Here is an 18,783-nt window from a genome sequence, read left to right on the forward strand (position 1 = left end):
TCTGGTAGTCCAAAGGGGGAGCATGATGAATGATTAAATTTATAATAATAAGTTACAGTTGTATTCTTGTTACCCAGATCAACAATAATTAAAAGTAGAATAAAACAGTTTTAATCTGAGAGACATAATGAGACAAAGAGTGTGGTTGGAAAATTGTTGCCTTTATTGATATTTCCCCCATGTTCTTTGAACAAGAAAACAAATTTTAATTTGTGCTTGAATTTGTAAAATATGAAGAAAGTCATGATTATGCCACATAAAGAGATATATTTAGTAGTTTTTTTCCTCTTTTTCCTGTGTTTTACCAGCCTCAGCATCAACTGTGTCTTGAAAATAAAGATGGAATTTGTTCCACCTGATTCTCTTTCTCAGCCTGTTCTCCTCCTTTTACATATAAATCATTCAACTCTTGTTTGGATGTTGAATTTATGTTTTGAATTGTGGGAGGGAGAAGGGGAAATTCTCTGTGCTTCTTTTCTAGTTATGCGCAGCACATTGCCAGAAACTTAGTGGCAACACCAATAAAATCCATTAAGTCACAAATTAATAGGTCAGAAGTCCAATTCAGAGCAGGTTGGATCCTCTGGAAGCCTGTCACAGGATCTCATGCAGGTGCTGGCTGCATCATGATCTCTTTGGGGCCTGTTGATTCTCTCTCTCTCAGTCTTTGGGGTGGGTACAGTTCCTTGGGGGCTGTGGGGCTCTGGACATGAATTTTGACACCCTGAGTTTTGTTTCCTCTCATATGTCGCTTGATATTCTGTGAGAATTTGCAGACTTGGAGTGTGTTTGTGTTTGTTGCAGTGTTTGATTATTTGGGCTGGCTAGACAAGTACTATATCACTGCCCTGTACCCAGGCCCACAGTTGCTTCTTCTGTGCCTGAAGGAGACCTGTTCAGAGTTTGATTCTGTCTGCGATCCTCCTATCACAAGTAATAGATTCCTGTTACACCACTCAGCTTTTCAGGTTCTCTCAGGTGCCTTCCCTTTGATTAGCTCACAGTGTCTGTAATTGCATGAGCAAACTACCCCCCTCCTTGCCAGTTTTTGTGGCTGGGAACAAAATATGTGTGACAAGAACAACTTATAGAACAAGTATTTTGTTTTGGACTCAGTTTTACAGTTTCAGTCCATGGCCACCTGACTGCAATGCTTTAGGCCTGAGGTGAGGCAGAACATCCTGGCACAAGGACATGAGAGAGGAAAGATACTCTGCTAATGGCAACCAGGAGCAGAGAGAGTGAGGAGCCAGGGATGAGGTGCTTATTCTCCAAGGCCGTTAGGGGACTACTTCCTCAAGCTCTGGCCCAACTTCCAACAGTTTCCATCTGGTAGCCCGGTCAAATTATTGGCCAATCAATTCACTGATCAGGTCACATCCATCTCTCCTAATGTTATCATCTCACCTCCAAAATTTTGGAACATTTCTAGATTTTTAATATGAGACTTTGAGGGAGACCTCATTTCCAAGCCATAGTCATGAAAGAGAGCAGGGTGAGGACAATGATGGTGACAGAGCCACAGGCAACCTCATCAGACAGGAGAGCACCTTGAAGATGAAGCCTTGGGTATCAGATCCTTCTTCAGCTGCAATTGTACCTCTGGATGTAATTTAACAAATCTAGTCTTTCAGTGTCAGGTCACACCCTACCCACTGGCTAGACACTCTTGTTGCCAAAACTGTCACAACCCCCAATCACCCTACAACCAAAGCATCAAGAATCTCAAAAATAAAATGAAATGAAAGCTCACTGGTAACTATTCAATGAATAACAAACCCACTGAGGAGCAGGACATTGAGGCAGAAACAGAAGAACTCATTTCCTTAACAATTCCACCTCTGGCTAGGCACCCAAGGGAAGCCTAAAATTCCAGAGATTCCAGAGCCTCAGGCAGAAAAATTCCAAGGTGAAAGCCAGCCTCTGCAAATGGTGAGGCCCTAAGCAACATAAGTGGCCCTACCTCAAAAAATGAAAAGAGGCCATATAGTTACTTCACAAAAACATGGGCAAATGAACAGACACTTCCCCAAAAAGAAATACAAATGCCCAACAAACACTTGAAAAAAGTGATTGATATCATTAGGTTATCAAGAAATGCCAATGATAAACAGAAAAGATACCAGCTCACACCAGTTAGAATGAATATCACCAAAGAAATAAAATGTAACAAATGTTGACAAGGATGTAGAACCTTCATGTGTAGAAGTTAAATCTTACATAGTTGTGAGGTCACTTGGTGATCAACAACACATCTGTTAACGATTTGGAAACAGTTCAATTTAAACGTGTGTGTTTGTATGCACACACGCGCATGTGTGTGCGCTCACAGCCAAATCTCGAAGAGTGCCAAACAAACGTTGGGCGTCTATAGTATTTAGTATCTCTGATGTGTGGATTAGAAATGTTTGAGGCTCTGGCCATTCAATTTTTATTTTGCATACCGTTTGCTGTTTACAGTAGAAGCTAGAAAGTGCAATGCCAACCTCTCGGTGCAAGAACAGTTTCACCCCAATGTGGCCAATTCCATTTTGACTTGCTATTGGCAAAGATGACAGAGACCAATCTGTGGACTCAACTCCTGGCCCTTCATGGAACCAGCCCCCGGGCAGTGCTGGCAGAGTGCTGAACCTTTGCTTTAACATGATAAGGTTTCTTGCCATTTGTGCACAGATTATTTCACCTAAACAGATGCCCTCTGGTTCCACCCACATCTCCATACCAATAATGATTTGTATACTTCAAAATAGATAGAGTAGGGACTTTGGATGTTCTCACACAATTACATGGTATTATTGAGGAAGTAGATTTACTCAATGAACAGAGATGTGGAAATATCAGGTGGTACTCTGCAGATATACACAATTTTTCTATCAATGAACAGGAAAAAGAAACAAAGATAGAGATGGTATGCAAGTTCCCTTTTCTTTATTTACTTTCAATTTACTTTATTTCACACTTCAGTCGATTTATAAATTCAAATACCTTTGGCACAACTGGGTGTGGTATTCCATATTTGGATCAACTCGTTAATTTTGTATATTCGATAGGAGAGTAACATTTTATGTGAAACTATTTTTTTTGTTATGTATGTATTTGTTTATCTAGCTGCTAGAATTGAACCCAGGAAAGGTTTACCACTGAGCTACATCCCCAGTCCGTTCAGTTTTTATTTTGAGAGAGAGTCTTGCTACGATCTGATGGTCTCGCTAAATTCCCAGGGCAGGCCTCCAAATTGCAACGCTCCTGCCTCAGCCTCCTGAGTTCCTGAGATTAAAGTGTCCACCACCAGGTCCAGTTAATGTGCAATTATTTCTTTATTTGAGAAACCAAGGTGGAGGATGAAGCAATATAGTGACAATTGTACAAAGTATTGTGTTCACTTTACAAATGTGCATGTATCAAAATATTTTGGTATAAAGAAATGTTAAGTGGTCAGTTTCAAAATATCCCAGAGATGATTAGAATAGATGTAATTCAGTCTCACTGATAGGATTTGGAGTGCTGTCATGTGGCCTTGAAAGGTGACCCCATCAAACTGCCCCAAAGGAACTCTATGTATCTAGGGTGATAGTTTCTCCTTAAAGTGGTCTAGATTTTTAGTTAACAAATTCCTCTGAAGTCTGTCAAATTTCCTTAATTTAATTTGTAATAATACAATGTAAAATAATTTATAGAATCAAATACAGAAATTACAGACATAATTGTGATATAAATTAGGTCATTAAAATGTAAAAATTCAACTCTCTTAGAATGTTTCCTTTTTAAATATTTATGGGAAAGAATGATGCACCTATTAGATATCCCTGAAAATACCCCAAATTATTTTTTAATGGATAGAAACAAATTACATATGTTTCCCAAGTACACAATTTACAAGTTATATTATTGAGATATGACATAAATACTTAGCAATAGACTCCAAAATCATACATAAAATATCAGAATTTGAAATTTAAAATAGTATTTCAGAGAATAAAGATAACTGTGAGTTGAATATTAAAATGTTCTGGAAATTACTGAGTTGATCCAAGTATGAAATACCACACAAAAGTGTGAAATAAAATAAGTTGAAAGTAAATAAAGAGAAGGGAACTTACATACCACCTCTATCTTTGTTTCTTTTTCCTGTTAATTGATAGAATAATTGTGTATATCTGCAGAGTACCACCTGATATTTCCACACCTCTGTTCATTGAATAAATCTACTTCCTCAGTGATACCTTGTAGTTGTGTGAGAACATCCAAAGTCCCTATTCCATCTATTTTGAAGTATACAAATCATTACTGGTATGGAGATGTGGGTGGAACCAGAGGGCATCTGTTTAGGTGAAATAATCTGTGCAAAAATGGCAAGAAAACCTGTCATATTAAAGCAAAGGCTCATCCCTCTACCAGCACTGCCTGGAGGCTGGTTCCATGAAGGGCCAGGAGGTGAGTCCACACATTGGTCTCTGTCACCATTGCCAATAGCAAGTCAAAATGGAATTGGCCACATTAGGGTGAAACTTCTCTTGCACAGAGAGGTTGGCATTGCACTTTCTAGATCCTGCTATAAAAAGCAAACAATCTACAAAATAGAAATTGAATGGCCAGAACCTCAAACATTCCTAATCTATACATCAGAGATACTAAATAGTGTAGACTCCCAGGCTTTGTGGGCCCTCTTCAAAATTTGTTTGCATGCACACACATGCGTGCATGTGCATACAAACACACGTTTAAATTGAACTGTTTCCAATTCATTACCAAATAGATATGTTATTGATCATCATATGTGACCTTACAACTATGAGCTTTCACTCACAAACCTTCTATATCCTTGCCAACATTTGTTATATTTTTATTTCTTTCATCTGGTTATCATTGCATCCTTGAAAACTAGTGATATCCAGCACCCTTTTCAAGTGTTTGTTGGCCATTTGTATTTTTTCTTTCTTTCTTTCTTTCTTTTTTAGGTAGGGGCTCTCTATGTTGCTTAGGGCCTCACCATATTGCAGAAGCTGGCTTTCAAATTGTGAAGTACCTGCCTGGGGCTCTGGAGTCTCTGGGATTATAGGCTTGCCCTTGGGCACCTAGCTAGAGTGTTAAGGAAATTGTTAAGGAAATGAGCTCTTCTGTTTCTGCCTCAATGTCCTACTCTTCAGTGGGTTTGTTATTCATTGAATAGCTACCAGTGAGCTTTCATTTTATTTTATTTTTGAGGCTCATAATGCTTTGGTTGTCAGAGTGAATGGGGGTTGTGTCAGTTTGGACAAAAAGGATGTCCCAGCCCCTGGGTAGGATGTGACCTGATATTGAATGACTAGTTTTTTAAAATTATATCCAAAGGTGGAATTACAGCCTAAGAAGGATCTGACACCCAAGGCTTCATCTTTGAGGTGCTCTCCTGTCTCATGAGGCTCACTGTGGCTCTCAGTCACCATCATTGTCCTCACCCTGCTCTCTAGTCCATGACTATGGCTTGGAAATGAGGTCTCCTCGAAGGCTGATATTAAAAATCTAGAAATGTTCCAAAATTTTGTAGTTGAGATGATTACATTAGGAGAGATGGATTTGACCTGATCAGTGAATTGATTGACCAATAATTTGAATGGGCTACTGGAGGGAAACTGTTGGAAATTGGGCCAGAGCCCGAGGAAGTTGTTCCCTAATGGCCTTGGGGAATAAGCACCTCATCCCTGGCTCCTCAATCTCTCTGCTCCTGGTTTCCATTAGCAGAGTATCTTTTCTCTCTCATGCCCTTGTGCCAGGATGTTCTGCTTCACCTTAGGCCTAAAGCATTGCAGTCAGGTGGCCATGGGTTGAAACCTCTAAAACTGAGTCCAAAACAAAATGCTTGTTCTATAATTTGTTCTTGTCATATATTTTGTTCCCAGCCACAAAAACTGGCAATGAGGGGGGTAGTTTATTCATGCAATTACTAACACTGTGAGCTAATCAAAGAAAGGGAAGGCACCTGAGAAAACCTGAAAAGCTGAGTGGTGTAACATGAATCAATTACTTGTGTTAGGAGGTTTGCAGACAGAATCAAACTCTGAACAGGTCTCCTTCAGGCACAGAAGAAGCAACTGTGAGCCTGGGATACAGTGCAGTGGTATAGTGCAACAAACACAGACACACCCAAATCTGCAAATTCTCACAAAATATAAGGAGATACATGAGAGGAAACAAAACTCAGGGTGTCAAAATTCAGGTCCACAGCCTACAGCCCCAAGGACCTGTACCCACCCCAAAGACTGAGAGAGAGAGAATCAACAGGCCCCAAGGAGATCATGATGTAGCCAGCACCTGCATGAGGTCCTGAGAAAGGCTTCAAGAGGATCCAACCTGCTCTGACTTGGACTTCTGACCTACGAGTCTATGACTTAATGGATTTTATTGGTGTTGCCACTAAGTTTCTGGCAATGTGCTGCACATAACTAGAAAAGAAGCACAGAAAATTTCAACTTCTCCCTCTAGCAGCTCACAACATAAATTGAACATCCAAACAAGATTTAAATGATGCACATGAAAGAGACAGAGAACATGCTGAGAAAGAGAATCATGTGAAACAAATTTTAATCTGTATCTTCTAAATCCAGTTGATTCTGAACTTGGTGAAAATCAGGAAAAAAGAAAAAAAAAACTACCAAATATATCTCCTTGGTGGTATAATCAAAATTTCTACATAGTACACAAATGCCAGCACAAATTAATATTGGTTTTCTTGTTCAAAGAACATGGGGAAATTATCATTAAATGCAACAAATTGCAATCCAAACTTTTTGTTTCATTATGTCTCTCCCGTTAAAATTGTGTTTTCTGTTTTAATTATTGTTGATCTGAGTAATAGGAGTACAACTGTCACTTAATAATGTAAATTCAATCATTCAACTTGCTTCACCTTTGCAAATACCAGATTAAATGGAGAGATGAGAGAACATTAAACTTTAATGTGAATTCCTTGAAAATGCAATTTTTTAAAAAAAATTGTTTAATTCTGAAAAGTTCCCCCAGTGGACAAGGGGAACCAATGTGAATGAAGCTCAAGAAGTTCCTGAGGAATACAAGGGGGTGGGGTATGGTCTGAACATACACAGGATTGAGGAAACCCTGTCTAGGACCTGGATTGTGTCAATATGACCTTCCTGTCAAACACTCTGGTTGGTTGAGAGCTGAGAGTTGAAATTGTACGTTACTACATTCTTTTCTTGACAGGATTTAAAAGAAGCATATGCCATTTAAGAAAGATCACTTATTATGACCTTTTAAATCAAACATCATTCGTATGGTTTATTTTACAGGGACTTGTGTACATCAAGAGAGGATTCAAATTACTTCAACTTTTTTCATACTGATTAAAGGGTGTTCTTCAATTATGGGGTGCTCAGATTTAGATTTCACAAGTACAATTGAATGTTTCTTCACATTTTTTCATGGCTTTATTGAGGTAAAATTGAAGTACAATAAAATGCACATATTGGAAGCATGCAATTTGATAGTTTTGACATGTATGTGACTAATACAATCTTATATTTAAAATTTTAAGCATTTCCATTACCTTTTTAAAAAGTTAAAATCATGCAGATTGTTTAATGCATAATTGATTATATTAGAAATCAATCACCTTAAGATCTATAGAATCCCATCACCACACTTCAGGTCCTTCAACACAAAATGGAACACCTATACATATCTCACAGGTCAAGGAACAAGGCACAAGAGAAGGAAATAAACAGTGCTTTGAAAGAAGTGATAATAAAAGCTTTAAATATTAGAATTTCTGGGATAAAAGTGCACTCAGATGAATATTTATAACTTAACATATTACTAAGAAAGAAGCTAGGTTAAGAATCAAATAATTTTCAAATTTGGAAGTAGGAAAAAATATGAGTAGGAGCAAAAATATGTGAACTACAGAGAAAAAAATTTTTAGTTATTATATCTTGTAATAGCAGGTTAGAATATATGCTACAGAAACTCAAGTTTGTCTCCATCATGGGTTCCTACATGCAGAACATTGGCAGGACCTCCCAAACAGCTGACATTCCTATGAATGATTTCTTGTACATTTTCTTGTGCAGTCTAAGGTAGTAAGATTGACTGAAGCCTTTCCCACATAGATGCCACTCATGAGCTTTCTCTCCATTGAGCTGGCTCGATTTTTCTAAGGTAAGGTCAGGCAACATTCCAATGGCCACTCTCCAAGGCAAGACATGTTTCATTTCCATACTAGGGTGATGGCCAAGGAGTATGCCACACAGGTGGCATGCATGTTATTTTTCTCCAGTGTGTGTTCTCTCATGAACTCTGAGACCAGATGATCGACTGAAGGCTTTCCCACACACAGGGCATTTGTATGGTTTCTCTCCAGTATGTGTTTTCTCATGGTGTCTCAGGCCAGAGCATGTATTGAAAGCTTTTCCACATAGGTGACATTTGTATTGTTTGTCTCCAATGTGTGTTTTCTCATGGTGTCTAAGGCCAGAGCATGTATTGAAAGCTTTTCCACATAGGTGACATTTATATTGTTTGTCTCCAATGTGTGTTTTCTCATGGTGTCTCAGGCCAGAGCATGTATTGAAAGCTTTTCCACATAGGTGACATTTGTATTGTTTGTCTCCAATGTGTGTTTTCTCATGGTGTCTAAGGCCAGATGATAGACTGAAGGCTTTCCCACATACACCACATACATATGGTTTCTCACCAGTGTGGATTCTCTGATGTGGTTTAAGGTAACTAGATTGACTGAAGAACTTCCCACACAGGTGGCATTGATAGGGTTTCTCTCCAGTGTGTGTTCTCTGATGACGACTAAGGTGAACTGAATTGCTGAAGGCTTTCCCACACACATGGCATTTGTATGGTTTGTCTCCAGTGTGAATTTTTGCATGTATTCTAAGGTAGCATGATTGAGCAAAGAATTTCCCACACAATTGACATTGGTATGGTTTCTCTCCCGTGTGGATTATCTGATGACGACGAACGTGAACTGATTTGCTGAAGGCTTTCTCACACACATGGCATTTGTATGGTTTCTCTCCAGTGTGGATCCTTGCATGTATTCTAAGGTAGCATGATTGACCAAAGGATTTCCCACACAATTGACATTGGTATGGTTTCTCTCCTGTGTGGATTATCTGATGACGACGAAGGTGAACTGATTTGCTGAAGGCTTTCTCACACACATGGCATTTGTATGGTTTCTCTCCAGTGTGGATCCTTGCATGTATTCTAAGGTAGCATGATTGACCAAAGGATTTCCCACACAATTGACATTGGTATGGTTTCTCTCCTGTGTGGATTATCTGATGACGACGAAGGTGAACTGATTTCCTGAAGGCTTTCCCACACACATGGCATTTGTATGGTTTCTCTCCTGTGTGGATTTTCTCATGCATTTGAAGGCTGTATAATTTACAAAAAGCTTTCCCACACCAATGACATCTGTATAGTTTCTCTCCAGTATGGACTTTCTCATGCATTTTAAGGTTGAAAGACTTCCTGAAGGCTTTCCCACACATGTGGCATTCATTTTGTTTATCACCTGTTTGGGTTCTCTCATGTTGTCTATGCTTAGAGCAGTAACTGAAGACTTTCTCAGAAAAATTATTTTCACAATTCTTTTCCCCTGTTCTAGTTTCATTGAGTCTGCTTAGATCAGAGGTTTGATTAAAGGATTTGCTACATAGATGACATTCATATTGTGTCTCTCCAGGGTCATTCTTGTTGCATTTTCTAGGTTGTAAACAGTTCCTATGTCCTTCCAAATATTCTTGCCCTTCACATGAGACACAATCATTTTTCTTGTTTTCACCAAGATACATATGGTCAGCAAGGGATCGTGCACAGTGTTTGTTGTCCCAGTGGTTCCTTGCTTTTCTCCATTCCAAGGAATCCTTTTTAAAATGAGATTCCTGTTTTGTAAAGAAGATGAACATTTCTTAACAATGTCTCCATATAAACTTAATTTTTCTACATAAGAATCTTAAAACAATACAGTATAATATGAAAATGAAAATCTTCTTACTTTTAATTCCGCGAACATTGTAGATAATTCCCAAGTGAGCCAAGTATTTTTCCGTTTACTAGTATTTTATTTAAAGGGGCTCTGATTAACTTTGTCTTCAATATTTCAAATAGCTACATGAGAAATGCTTGTGCATTTGGAATCTTTTTAATTTCTCCCAGAATGCAAGCTATACAGATGTTTTGACACAGAAGTTGTGTATTCCCAACATAATGACAGCCATCAAGTTGTACTCGGTCACTAATTTAATCCACAGACAGGTTTTTAACTTACATAATTAGTGTTCCCATTCTTGAAACCTACCATTGACCTGTTGATGGGTGTAGCCTTTCTCTTCAAAACTGCTCTGCATATCATTTCATGTTTTTGATATTCATTTTCCATCCCTAGAAGAGTTGGAAATACAAATTAGTAGCATGAAATTCAGAGACACAATTTGAAAGTCAACAATCTTATAAGAATGTCTTTTTTCATCATTGACTTTTTCATGGAGGATATGGCTTAGATAAAAAATATATATCTTGGAAAAATAAAACACTGGGAATTATAAAATAAAAACATCAACATAGAATTATTGTTAAAAAAGTAATGGAGAAAAAAATTTAAAAGAGAAAATCTGAAAAAGAGACATGAAAATTGACCTAAAAAACACACTAACAGGTTTTCTCCCAATGAAAATATAAATATAGAGGAAACATTTTGAATTTAGATTAAAAGAAGCAAAGTCATACATGAGAAATTTTGTCCCATGGTCCCCTACTATATTTTAGACAACCACATTAATTTCACAGCTATGTCATTTAATATTTCCAAGCTCAGTCACTGGCTGGGCACCCATCTCTGTAGAATCACAAATGTCTCTGTCTCTTACCTGCACTCTGCCTTGGGAGAAATCTTGTCCCTTCTCCCATCCACAGGATTTTTCCTTCCTCCACATACAAAGTCACATCTGATTTGCAGAACGGATACCCTATGCATGGTAGAAAAAAAAAAGCCATTGGATTTTAGCATTTCTGCCAAGAAATGTGCATTAGTGACAAGGCCAAGAAGATGACTTAACAACAATAGAGAACCAAGGTACTGGGAGAAAGTATTTAGCAGAGAAAATTTTGAAGTTCACTCACTGAAGCAGAATAAAAGATAGAATGCTCCCATACCAGGGAGGACTGAAGGCACCAATGTTCACAATAACATTCAAAGAATTCCAAATCAGCAGTTCTTTCAGGCACTTCATCTCTCCACTAAATATTACTTTCAAATGGAATCCAAATAATTACACCAAAATGTTCAGAATTCTCTTGTTTTGGTCTCAATCCTCCAGCACAGTGACAATATAAGTATAATTATTTATAAATATTAGGTCTATGTATAATTTAACTTTAATGGATACATAACATTATGGTGTGGACTATATTGTAGGGTGGTGTAAAATAAGTTGTAATTAAAGTAATAAATAAGAGCAGCTTTCTTGCATGTAATTATAAGTTCTATGAGAAAGTCAGGATAGAGATTGGAATTGAATAGAGAGAGGCTATTCCAGATACTGCTATTGAAGAAATAGGTATACCCTCACATCTTTCATATATATCATTAATGGACTTACCAACTGATACCAGATGATTAATGGTTTCCAGCATCACTGATTGGTGTAGCATTTTCTGAAATGGGTCCAGCATGGCCCACTCTTCTTGGGTGAAACTTATGCTTACATCTTCAATGGTCACCAATTCCTAGAATGGTATTGACAAGCTAGTTTAGAAAGAGCAAGGAGATCAATTTCACAAAAGAAGGGTTGAGAGGACAGCATGAGACAGAGGGGAAACTAGGTGTGCAGGAGATCAAACTGTTAAAGCACCAGCCTATTCATTTTCAGCTTCCAACATTCTTACTTTCAGAAACCCAGGATGTACATACATTGAATTCATAGAATTTATAGTAAAGGAATATGGAATGATAGAGAATCATGAAATATGAAAAAAAATTTAAAGACAGGTAAGAATAACTTTCAATCAGGCTATTATAAAATTTTCACTTGAATCTTTTCAACTAAAATTTAAATCCCCATTTATTTAAATAGCTTTCCAGAATTATCACCAGGCCAACCTTAACATTAATTTGTCATCTTGAAGATTGGTTATGTGTAAAATAGTCATTTTCACAAAGAGGTATCTAATATCCCTCATCAGTGAAATATTCAGTAATGTGAGTGTTTAAAAAGCCAATGATTTTCTTTATATCTTCAAAACATGTTTAAACTATAACCCTATAACCAGAACAATGCAGTCATTCTTGAACCAATCTTCAGAATTTTTGAGAACTGAGCAAACTACATGTAACTTGGTATCAGTAGGAAGAGTCACTCTTCTCAATGTGAGCAAGGAGGTCAGAATAAGGTTAAGGACAGACATTTGAGCAGCACAAGGCACAGTCTCTGAGACTTGTACTCTGAGGCAGAGTCCCAGCAACCATTCCTTACTACAACTCTCATCCTCAATTCTCTCGTGAGCTCCAAAGACTACTTTTCAATATCTCTCTGATATCTTGATCTCATTTCTCTTTTTATTAGTTTTCATGTATCCAGTTCTTCAAAAATTTGCTCCATCTACTATGTGATTTACTAGTATATTTTAATGACAAACATCAATTAAGTTAACATACCTTGATGTAAAAAACTTCCAGTATGAAATTTGAAGGAATATTTTATTAGTAAGTTGTAATAACATTGGGAATAAAAATGATCTGATTTATTTAGGTTATTTTTCGGGGGGATTATCAAAAGTTGAAATTTATTCCATAAAACTTTAAGTTTAAAATTGCAAAAAAGAAATTATTTCTCATGCCTTCTCTATCCTAGGTTGTTTATTTTTTCTCAGTATTACTTGAATTCCTGTGGCACTAGGTCAACAGAATTCAGCTGCTGGAATATCTGCCTCCATGTTGGGCTGTGAGGTTCTACTCCTCACTCATTTCCCTCACCTGAATTCACCACAATCCAAACATCATTGCAATAAGTAGTATCATTAATCAGCAATTATTTCAAATGAAGTCATAGCAGAATGTGAGATTCAATATGACCTTCTGGAAGTACACAGCCAGGAATGGTACCACGGTATAATGGTGTCCTAACAGGAAGGACATCGGTTGCCTGCTGATGAGTTCCTGACCCATGATGCCAGCTGCAGAGTTGTGGGGTACAGGACTAACTCCTGCTTGCACTGAAGACTTGGCATCTCTGTCAATAGGGCGGAAATTTCAATAGAAAAGCCATTTACTGCTCACCCACCAATGGATTCTTAGCCATGGTTTTTCTTTCTGCAATCTTGCTCTTCACTCACACAGTCCAAACAATTTGCAGAAAATACTGTGGATGAAGAAGAAAAATCATGATATTCAACACATTTAGAAGGCATCCTGACTCCCCTCTCATGAAATCCTAGACATTCTTTTGTCTAAAATGCAGTGCTAACACTGGGAAAATTCAGATTGCCCAAGAGTTATAGGTGCAGTACTCTGTTCATATTCCAAGGTCAAAATTCAAAAGAATGTGAACATGATTGCTAACAAAAATGAAGGAATTAAACCTCCATATATGCATTTACATATATATGGAGAACCTTGATTTTCACATATCAATTGCCTGATAAAGGGTCCAGAGTTATAAAATGCTCTTAGATTTTGAAGAAGCATCACTTTTTTAACCAACATGCAGACTTTGGTTTCCACTTTTAGGGAAACATTGTGGAATTTCTCAGATTTCATTGATTTTGCTCTATTTGTTAGCAGTGATTCTCTAAGTTAAATTGTGTCCCCTTGGAGTCTCACTCCCTGCCAACCCTCCCTCACCCATGAGGTACATCTATCTTCCTGGATTTAGGAGCAATCAAGTCAGGATCTCTATTATGAAAGCATGAATCAACTCAAGTTGATTTCCATTTTGAGGAATCAATGGCTCCATCCTGCCAATCCAGCCCTTATAGTTCCATTTATCCAAATCAGCTTAAGTACTGGGTCCTAGTGGGAGTGTCAGGGCTGGTCACATTAATTTATATTAAGGATGTTCAGAAATGATGCTCATAGATGATGACTGGGGATCAGGATGAAATCTATTTGATTGGTCATTTGTTAATGTGCTGGTTGAAACCTTTGTAATCCTGTTCAATAACCATCCATCATCAGCTTTGATATCTGTTTTTAATTATAGATCCATACATAGGAGAGAGAGATTTATAAATTGTAGTGTATCCATCAACATATCATAAATTTTGTGGAGGAATTATGATGTTTACTACTATCCATCAACATATCATAAATTTTGTGGAGGAATTACAATTTTTATTATGAAGACTAAAATTCACTCACATTACTGTGCCACCATTGAAAAAAGAGAAAAATCCAGGTGCAGTGATGCACACCTGAAAGACCAGCCACCCAGGAGGCTGAGGCAGGAAGACCAAAGTTCAATCCCATCCTCAGAAACAGCCAGGCTCTAAACTACTAAGTGAGATTCTGTCTCAAAATACAAACAATAATAATAATAATAACAATAATAATAATAAAATAGACTGGGATGGGGATGAGACTCAGGGGTTAAGCATCCCTGTGCTCAATCCCTGCTCTCAAAATATGAAAAATAAAAATAAAAAATAAAGTGCTGTGAATGTAGCTCCGTGACCTGATTTCCCTGAGTTCTATCCCAATGAAAAACAAAGAAACCAAACAAAGAAACACAAAACAAAACAAAAAAAAGCACCAATAATTTACTAAATATGATTACAATTTTTCCAATATTTGGTTATTATCATAGCCGTGTTGATTAAAGGTCAATTCATATTTTAAAAATTACCAAAACAAAGATTCACATGGTCTTCATTAGATGATGAATTTATCCAACTGGAAAATACGACAGCAACAATTTTCCCTTTTTTTCCCTTTTAGCTGAGCGCAATGTCTTTGAACACACCAACACAACCTCTAAGCTGACCCGCGATAGTGCCTCTGCTGTTAAAGAGCACAAGCCCTACCTGTCAGGGCACGGTCTTCCTTCTCATTTATCAAGCTCACTCTCCTTTCCCAGACCCTACCATTCAGGATCCTCCAGTGCACTGACCCCACCTCCCAAACCTCATCCTCTTTTTCTTATCACTGCTCAACTTGTTAAGTTCTTACTCACTTCAACACACACACATCAAGCTCATCTGGTCTTTGCTACACCATTTCCCACTTTTGTCCTCCAGCCCCTGTAGCAGGGGAATGCTTGTATGCGTCTTTTCTTCAACTGCATCTCAGAACCCTTGACTGTGGTGTTCATCCATGATTAAACTCAAAATCACCACTCCTGTTGGCTTCAAAGTATTTAGAATCTGATATATTTTTCTAAATAAGCCATAATTTTATGATCCACAAAATTTTTCTTCTCAAAATTGTGGAAAATCACCTTCTAATTTCATCCATATTTTCAAAAGATTAGTACGCCTGCTGCTAAGAATATTGTGTTAGTTTACCAAGTTTGAATGGGCTTTCATAAGAGTTTCATAACTTTCATAACAGTAAGACAGAGACAGGGTGGCTTTAAAAACAAAATGATTCTCTCATGATTCTGGAGACTAGGAGTGTGAGATCAACGTGTCTGCAGGGCCTGTTTCTTCTGAGACCTCTGTTCCTTCCTTGTACAGGCTGGCTGCCTGTGTCTCTACATAGTCTTCCTGCTCCCAACCCTTCCCCAAACTCCTTCTGTTGTGAGAGTACTGATCATATCGCAATGGTGTCCACACATTTATCTTGATTGAATTTTCCTCTTTTAACACCATATGTCCAAATACAGTTAACTTTCAGAAAACAACAACCTAGCTATAGAGCAGTTTTGAAGAAACTAACAATTGGTTTAGTGCTTCTCCATTAGTCATTCATGTAGGCAAAGTTACACTAATCCACATGTCATGTGATGTCAGCAAGGGTATTGGTACAACTTGTCCTCTCCCTCCAGGTCCCTTAGGAAGACATCAGGGAGGAGTCTCTCTGTATCCTCACTATCAAGGTAGTGTTTGAGGCATTCCTCACCACTGAGATGCCAGCTTGGGAATTCCCAGTCCTCCTAGCATGTTTCAACATGCATTTGGTTCCTGATTGCAGAAGAATTAAGTAATTGTACTATGGTGACACAGGCATACCCATGTTTATGGTAGCAAAATTCACAGTAGCTAAACTATGGAACCAGCCTCAGTTCCATCAACAGATGAATGCACAAAGAAAAATGTGGTATCTTTACACGGGGAGGGGGGTTTAGTTACAAAGAAAAATGAAACTCTGTCATTTGCAGGAAAACGGATGGAACTAGACACCAGTAGGTTAAGGGAAATAAGTCAAACTCAGGAAGTTAAATGTCCTGTGGTTTCTCTCATAGGCAGAAGCTAGAGAGGAAAATAAGAGTGGGTGTGGATGTCCTAAGAATGACTGGAGATCAGTAGAGGAAAGGAGCAAGGGGTGGGAGGGAGGCAGCAGGGGCCTAAGAAAATGCTGGGGAGTGATATTGGCCACATTATGTTGTATACTGTGTGCATGTACAAATACAGAGCAACAAATCCCATTATCACGTACAAATATAATGCAACTCTAAAAAATGTAGAGAAAACTAAAAGGAAGTCAGGAGAGGTCATAATAGCAAGAAACCAAGGAGAGAACTTCAATCACCAGAGACAAAATATAAACCCAAGGCATACCTTGAGTGGTTTAGAAAACTCAGCTACACCCTACCTGCCCTCAGTCACCACCAAGTTAATCCCTTTAAGGCTTTGTATCACTGATTAGGTGAAAGTTATCATAAGCCAATCTCTCACCTCTAAATTTCATGCATTGTCTCTCATGCAAGCCTTCTGAACCTCATATCTAAACCATGACCCCCTAATCTCATAATTCTCAGTGTTCAGGATGGGATAAATCCTCTACTCAATGCAGGGGATATGCCTCTTCTCAATTGCAGACATAGTGAATGGTTCTTCCCTAGTGCCTTTTATATTCTAGCAATGCAGGGATTAAAGCAGAGACCAAATCTATAGTACATGAGAACAGCTTTAAACACACAGTAAGAGAGAAATCAATATGAACCGATGTCAATGATATAAATAGAAAATCCAACTTCATAAAATTGGATTACAACAAAAACCCAGCTTTGCAAGATTTTTATATTCCAGTTCATCCATAAGAATGCAGCTAATGGAAAAAAGAAACATCTACCACTTGAATCAGAAGAGCCTTTTTGTATTTGGTATTTGGTACTGGGGATTTAACCCAACAGACTCTTACTGCAGAGCCACAAATCTAGTAATTTTTGAAGTTTTCTTTTGAGTCAGAGTCTCACTAAGCTGCTGAAGACCCTGGTACATTACTCAGAATTTTTTTTTGCAATCCTCCTTTCTCAACATTGCAAATGACAAGGATTACAGATATATGAATTCATTTCCTTTTCAATGATGAGTCATTTAAATTTATAACCACTAGTTATTGGTTGTTCATAGTAAGTCACAAGATACAAAATCATGGAAGAGGATATTAAGATTATAACCTAGATTCAAGACAAATGGAAATGGTTTCTAATAATCAGAGTAAGAATGGAGAAGTCCCTGTTGAAACAATACAATTTAGAGACCATACATGCTGCTGTGATGGTACAAATTCCAAGAGAGAGGGTTTATCTCACTGTGAGCAAGGAGGCTCCTATCCCATTGTCTGCAGAACTCACCAGGAAATAAGAGATGAAGGGAAAGACAGCCAGTAGGGTTCCTCATGTGAGCAGGGACTTGCTCTTTTCCCAGGCTCTGGACCCTTCAGTATCCCTTCTCTGAGAACAGGCAACCTCTGCTTGACTTCCTTTTTTATATGGGTAATCAGTTACTAAATCTAATCAAGGCCACATTCCAGGGAAACACCCTGGCTTCACAGACTCTCTGATCCTATCCTGTATTTAGCTGGGAACACACCCTCTCAGACTGATTGGATATCCCAGACTACATTAAATCTGTTTCCCCACACCTAGTTTGAGGTCAATGAGGGAAGGCCACTCCTGAGGGGGAATTTGCAAGATAACTTGGGTCTTCATTCACTTATAAATAGCCCTGGGTCCATCCTGTGCATGGGAAGCATTCTAATGATAGGAATCTGGCCAGAAATCTGGCAGATAAATGTCCCATGGGCAAAAAGCACAATTGCCTGGCAGAATAGTGGATTTTAAAACATAATGAAAGGTGAATAAAACAATTTTCAAGAAGAAAATGGTTTAACAAAAAAAATTGTTATTGTGATGAAGAGGGCCATGTTAGGGCATGGGCTAAATTGTATTTCCAAGAAGATATCAATAATTTGTTGCAAGGGTCTTCTGAAAATGCCCAGTAGAGGAACCCAGTGCACAGCCACTGCTGTCCAAGGCTGAATGGAAAGCACAGTTCTGTAGAGATTGAGAAACTACTGTTGATAGACCCAACCTGATCTTTTCTTAAAATTGGGCATCTTGCCACAAAATCATGTGTCCCATCCGGCAGGACACATCAACGTGGGCAGCGAACCTTTTCTGTGGAGTCTTTTCTGTGGAGAAAGAAGTATCACTGTGATAGTAGAAGCAAATGTGACTCCATTTTGTTTTATGACTTTATCCTGTAAAACAACCATGCCAAGTAGAAGGGTCATGACTGGGGCAAGATGTTCTTTTCCTTTTGCTATAGAAACCTTTAAGAACATGGAACTACCTAATGTGTCATTGTTTCTGTAACTAGGGTAACAGG

The 18,783-nt window shown here is 38.1% G+C and overlaps 1 protein-coding gene across 4 annotated transcripts in view; it reads right to left on the reverse strand.

The window, feature by feature from the left end:
- Positions 1-7,399: 7,399 nt before the first annotated feature.
- LOC144370254 (uncharacterized) overlaps positions 7,400-18,783 on the reverse strand; it is a 53,756-nt gene continuing 42,372 nt past the window's right edge. For all 4 annotated transcript variants that reach the window (XM_078030770.1, XM_078030768.1, XM_078030769.1 and 1 more), the window contains 5 exons: positions 13,296-13,373; positions 11,616-11,742; positions 10,884-10,982; positions 10,316-10,398; positions 7,400-9,899 (listed from right to left, as the gene is read on the reverse strand). In XM_078030770.1, coding sequence (XP_077886896.1) covers positions 8,259-9,899; positions 10,316-10,398; positions 10,884-10,982; positions 11,616-11,742; positions 13,296-13,313 — 1,968 coding nt within the window. In that variant the 5' untranslated portion in view covers positions 13,314-13,373 and the 3' untranslated portion in view covers positions 7,400-8,258. The remainder of the gene's footprint in view (positions 9,900-10,315; positions 10,399-10,883; positions 10,983-11,615; positions 11,743-13,295; positions 13,374-18,783) is intronic.

The sequence above is a fragment of the Ictidomys tridecemlineatus genome, chromosome 14, assembly GCF_052094955.1.
Source record: "Ictidomys tridecemlineatus isolate mIctTri1 chromosome 14, mIctTri1.hap1, whole genome shotgun sequence".
NCBI lineage: Eukaryota > Metazoa > Chordata > Mammalia > Rodentia > Sciuridae > Ictidomys > Ictidomys tridecemlineatus.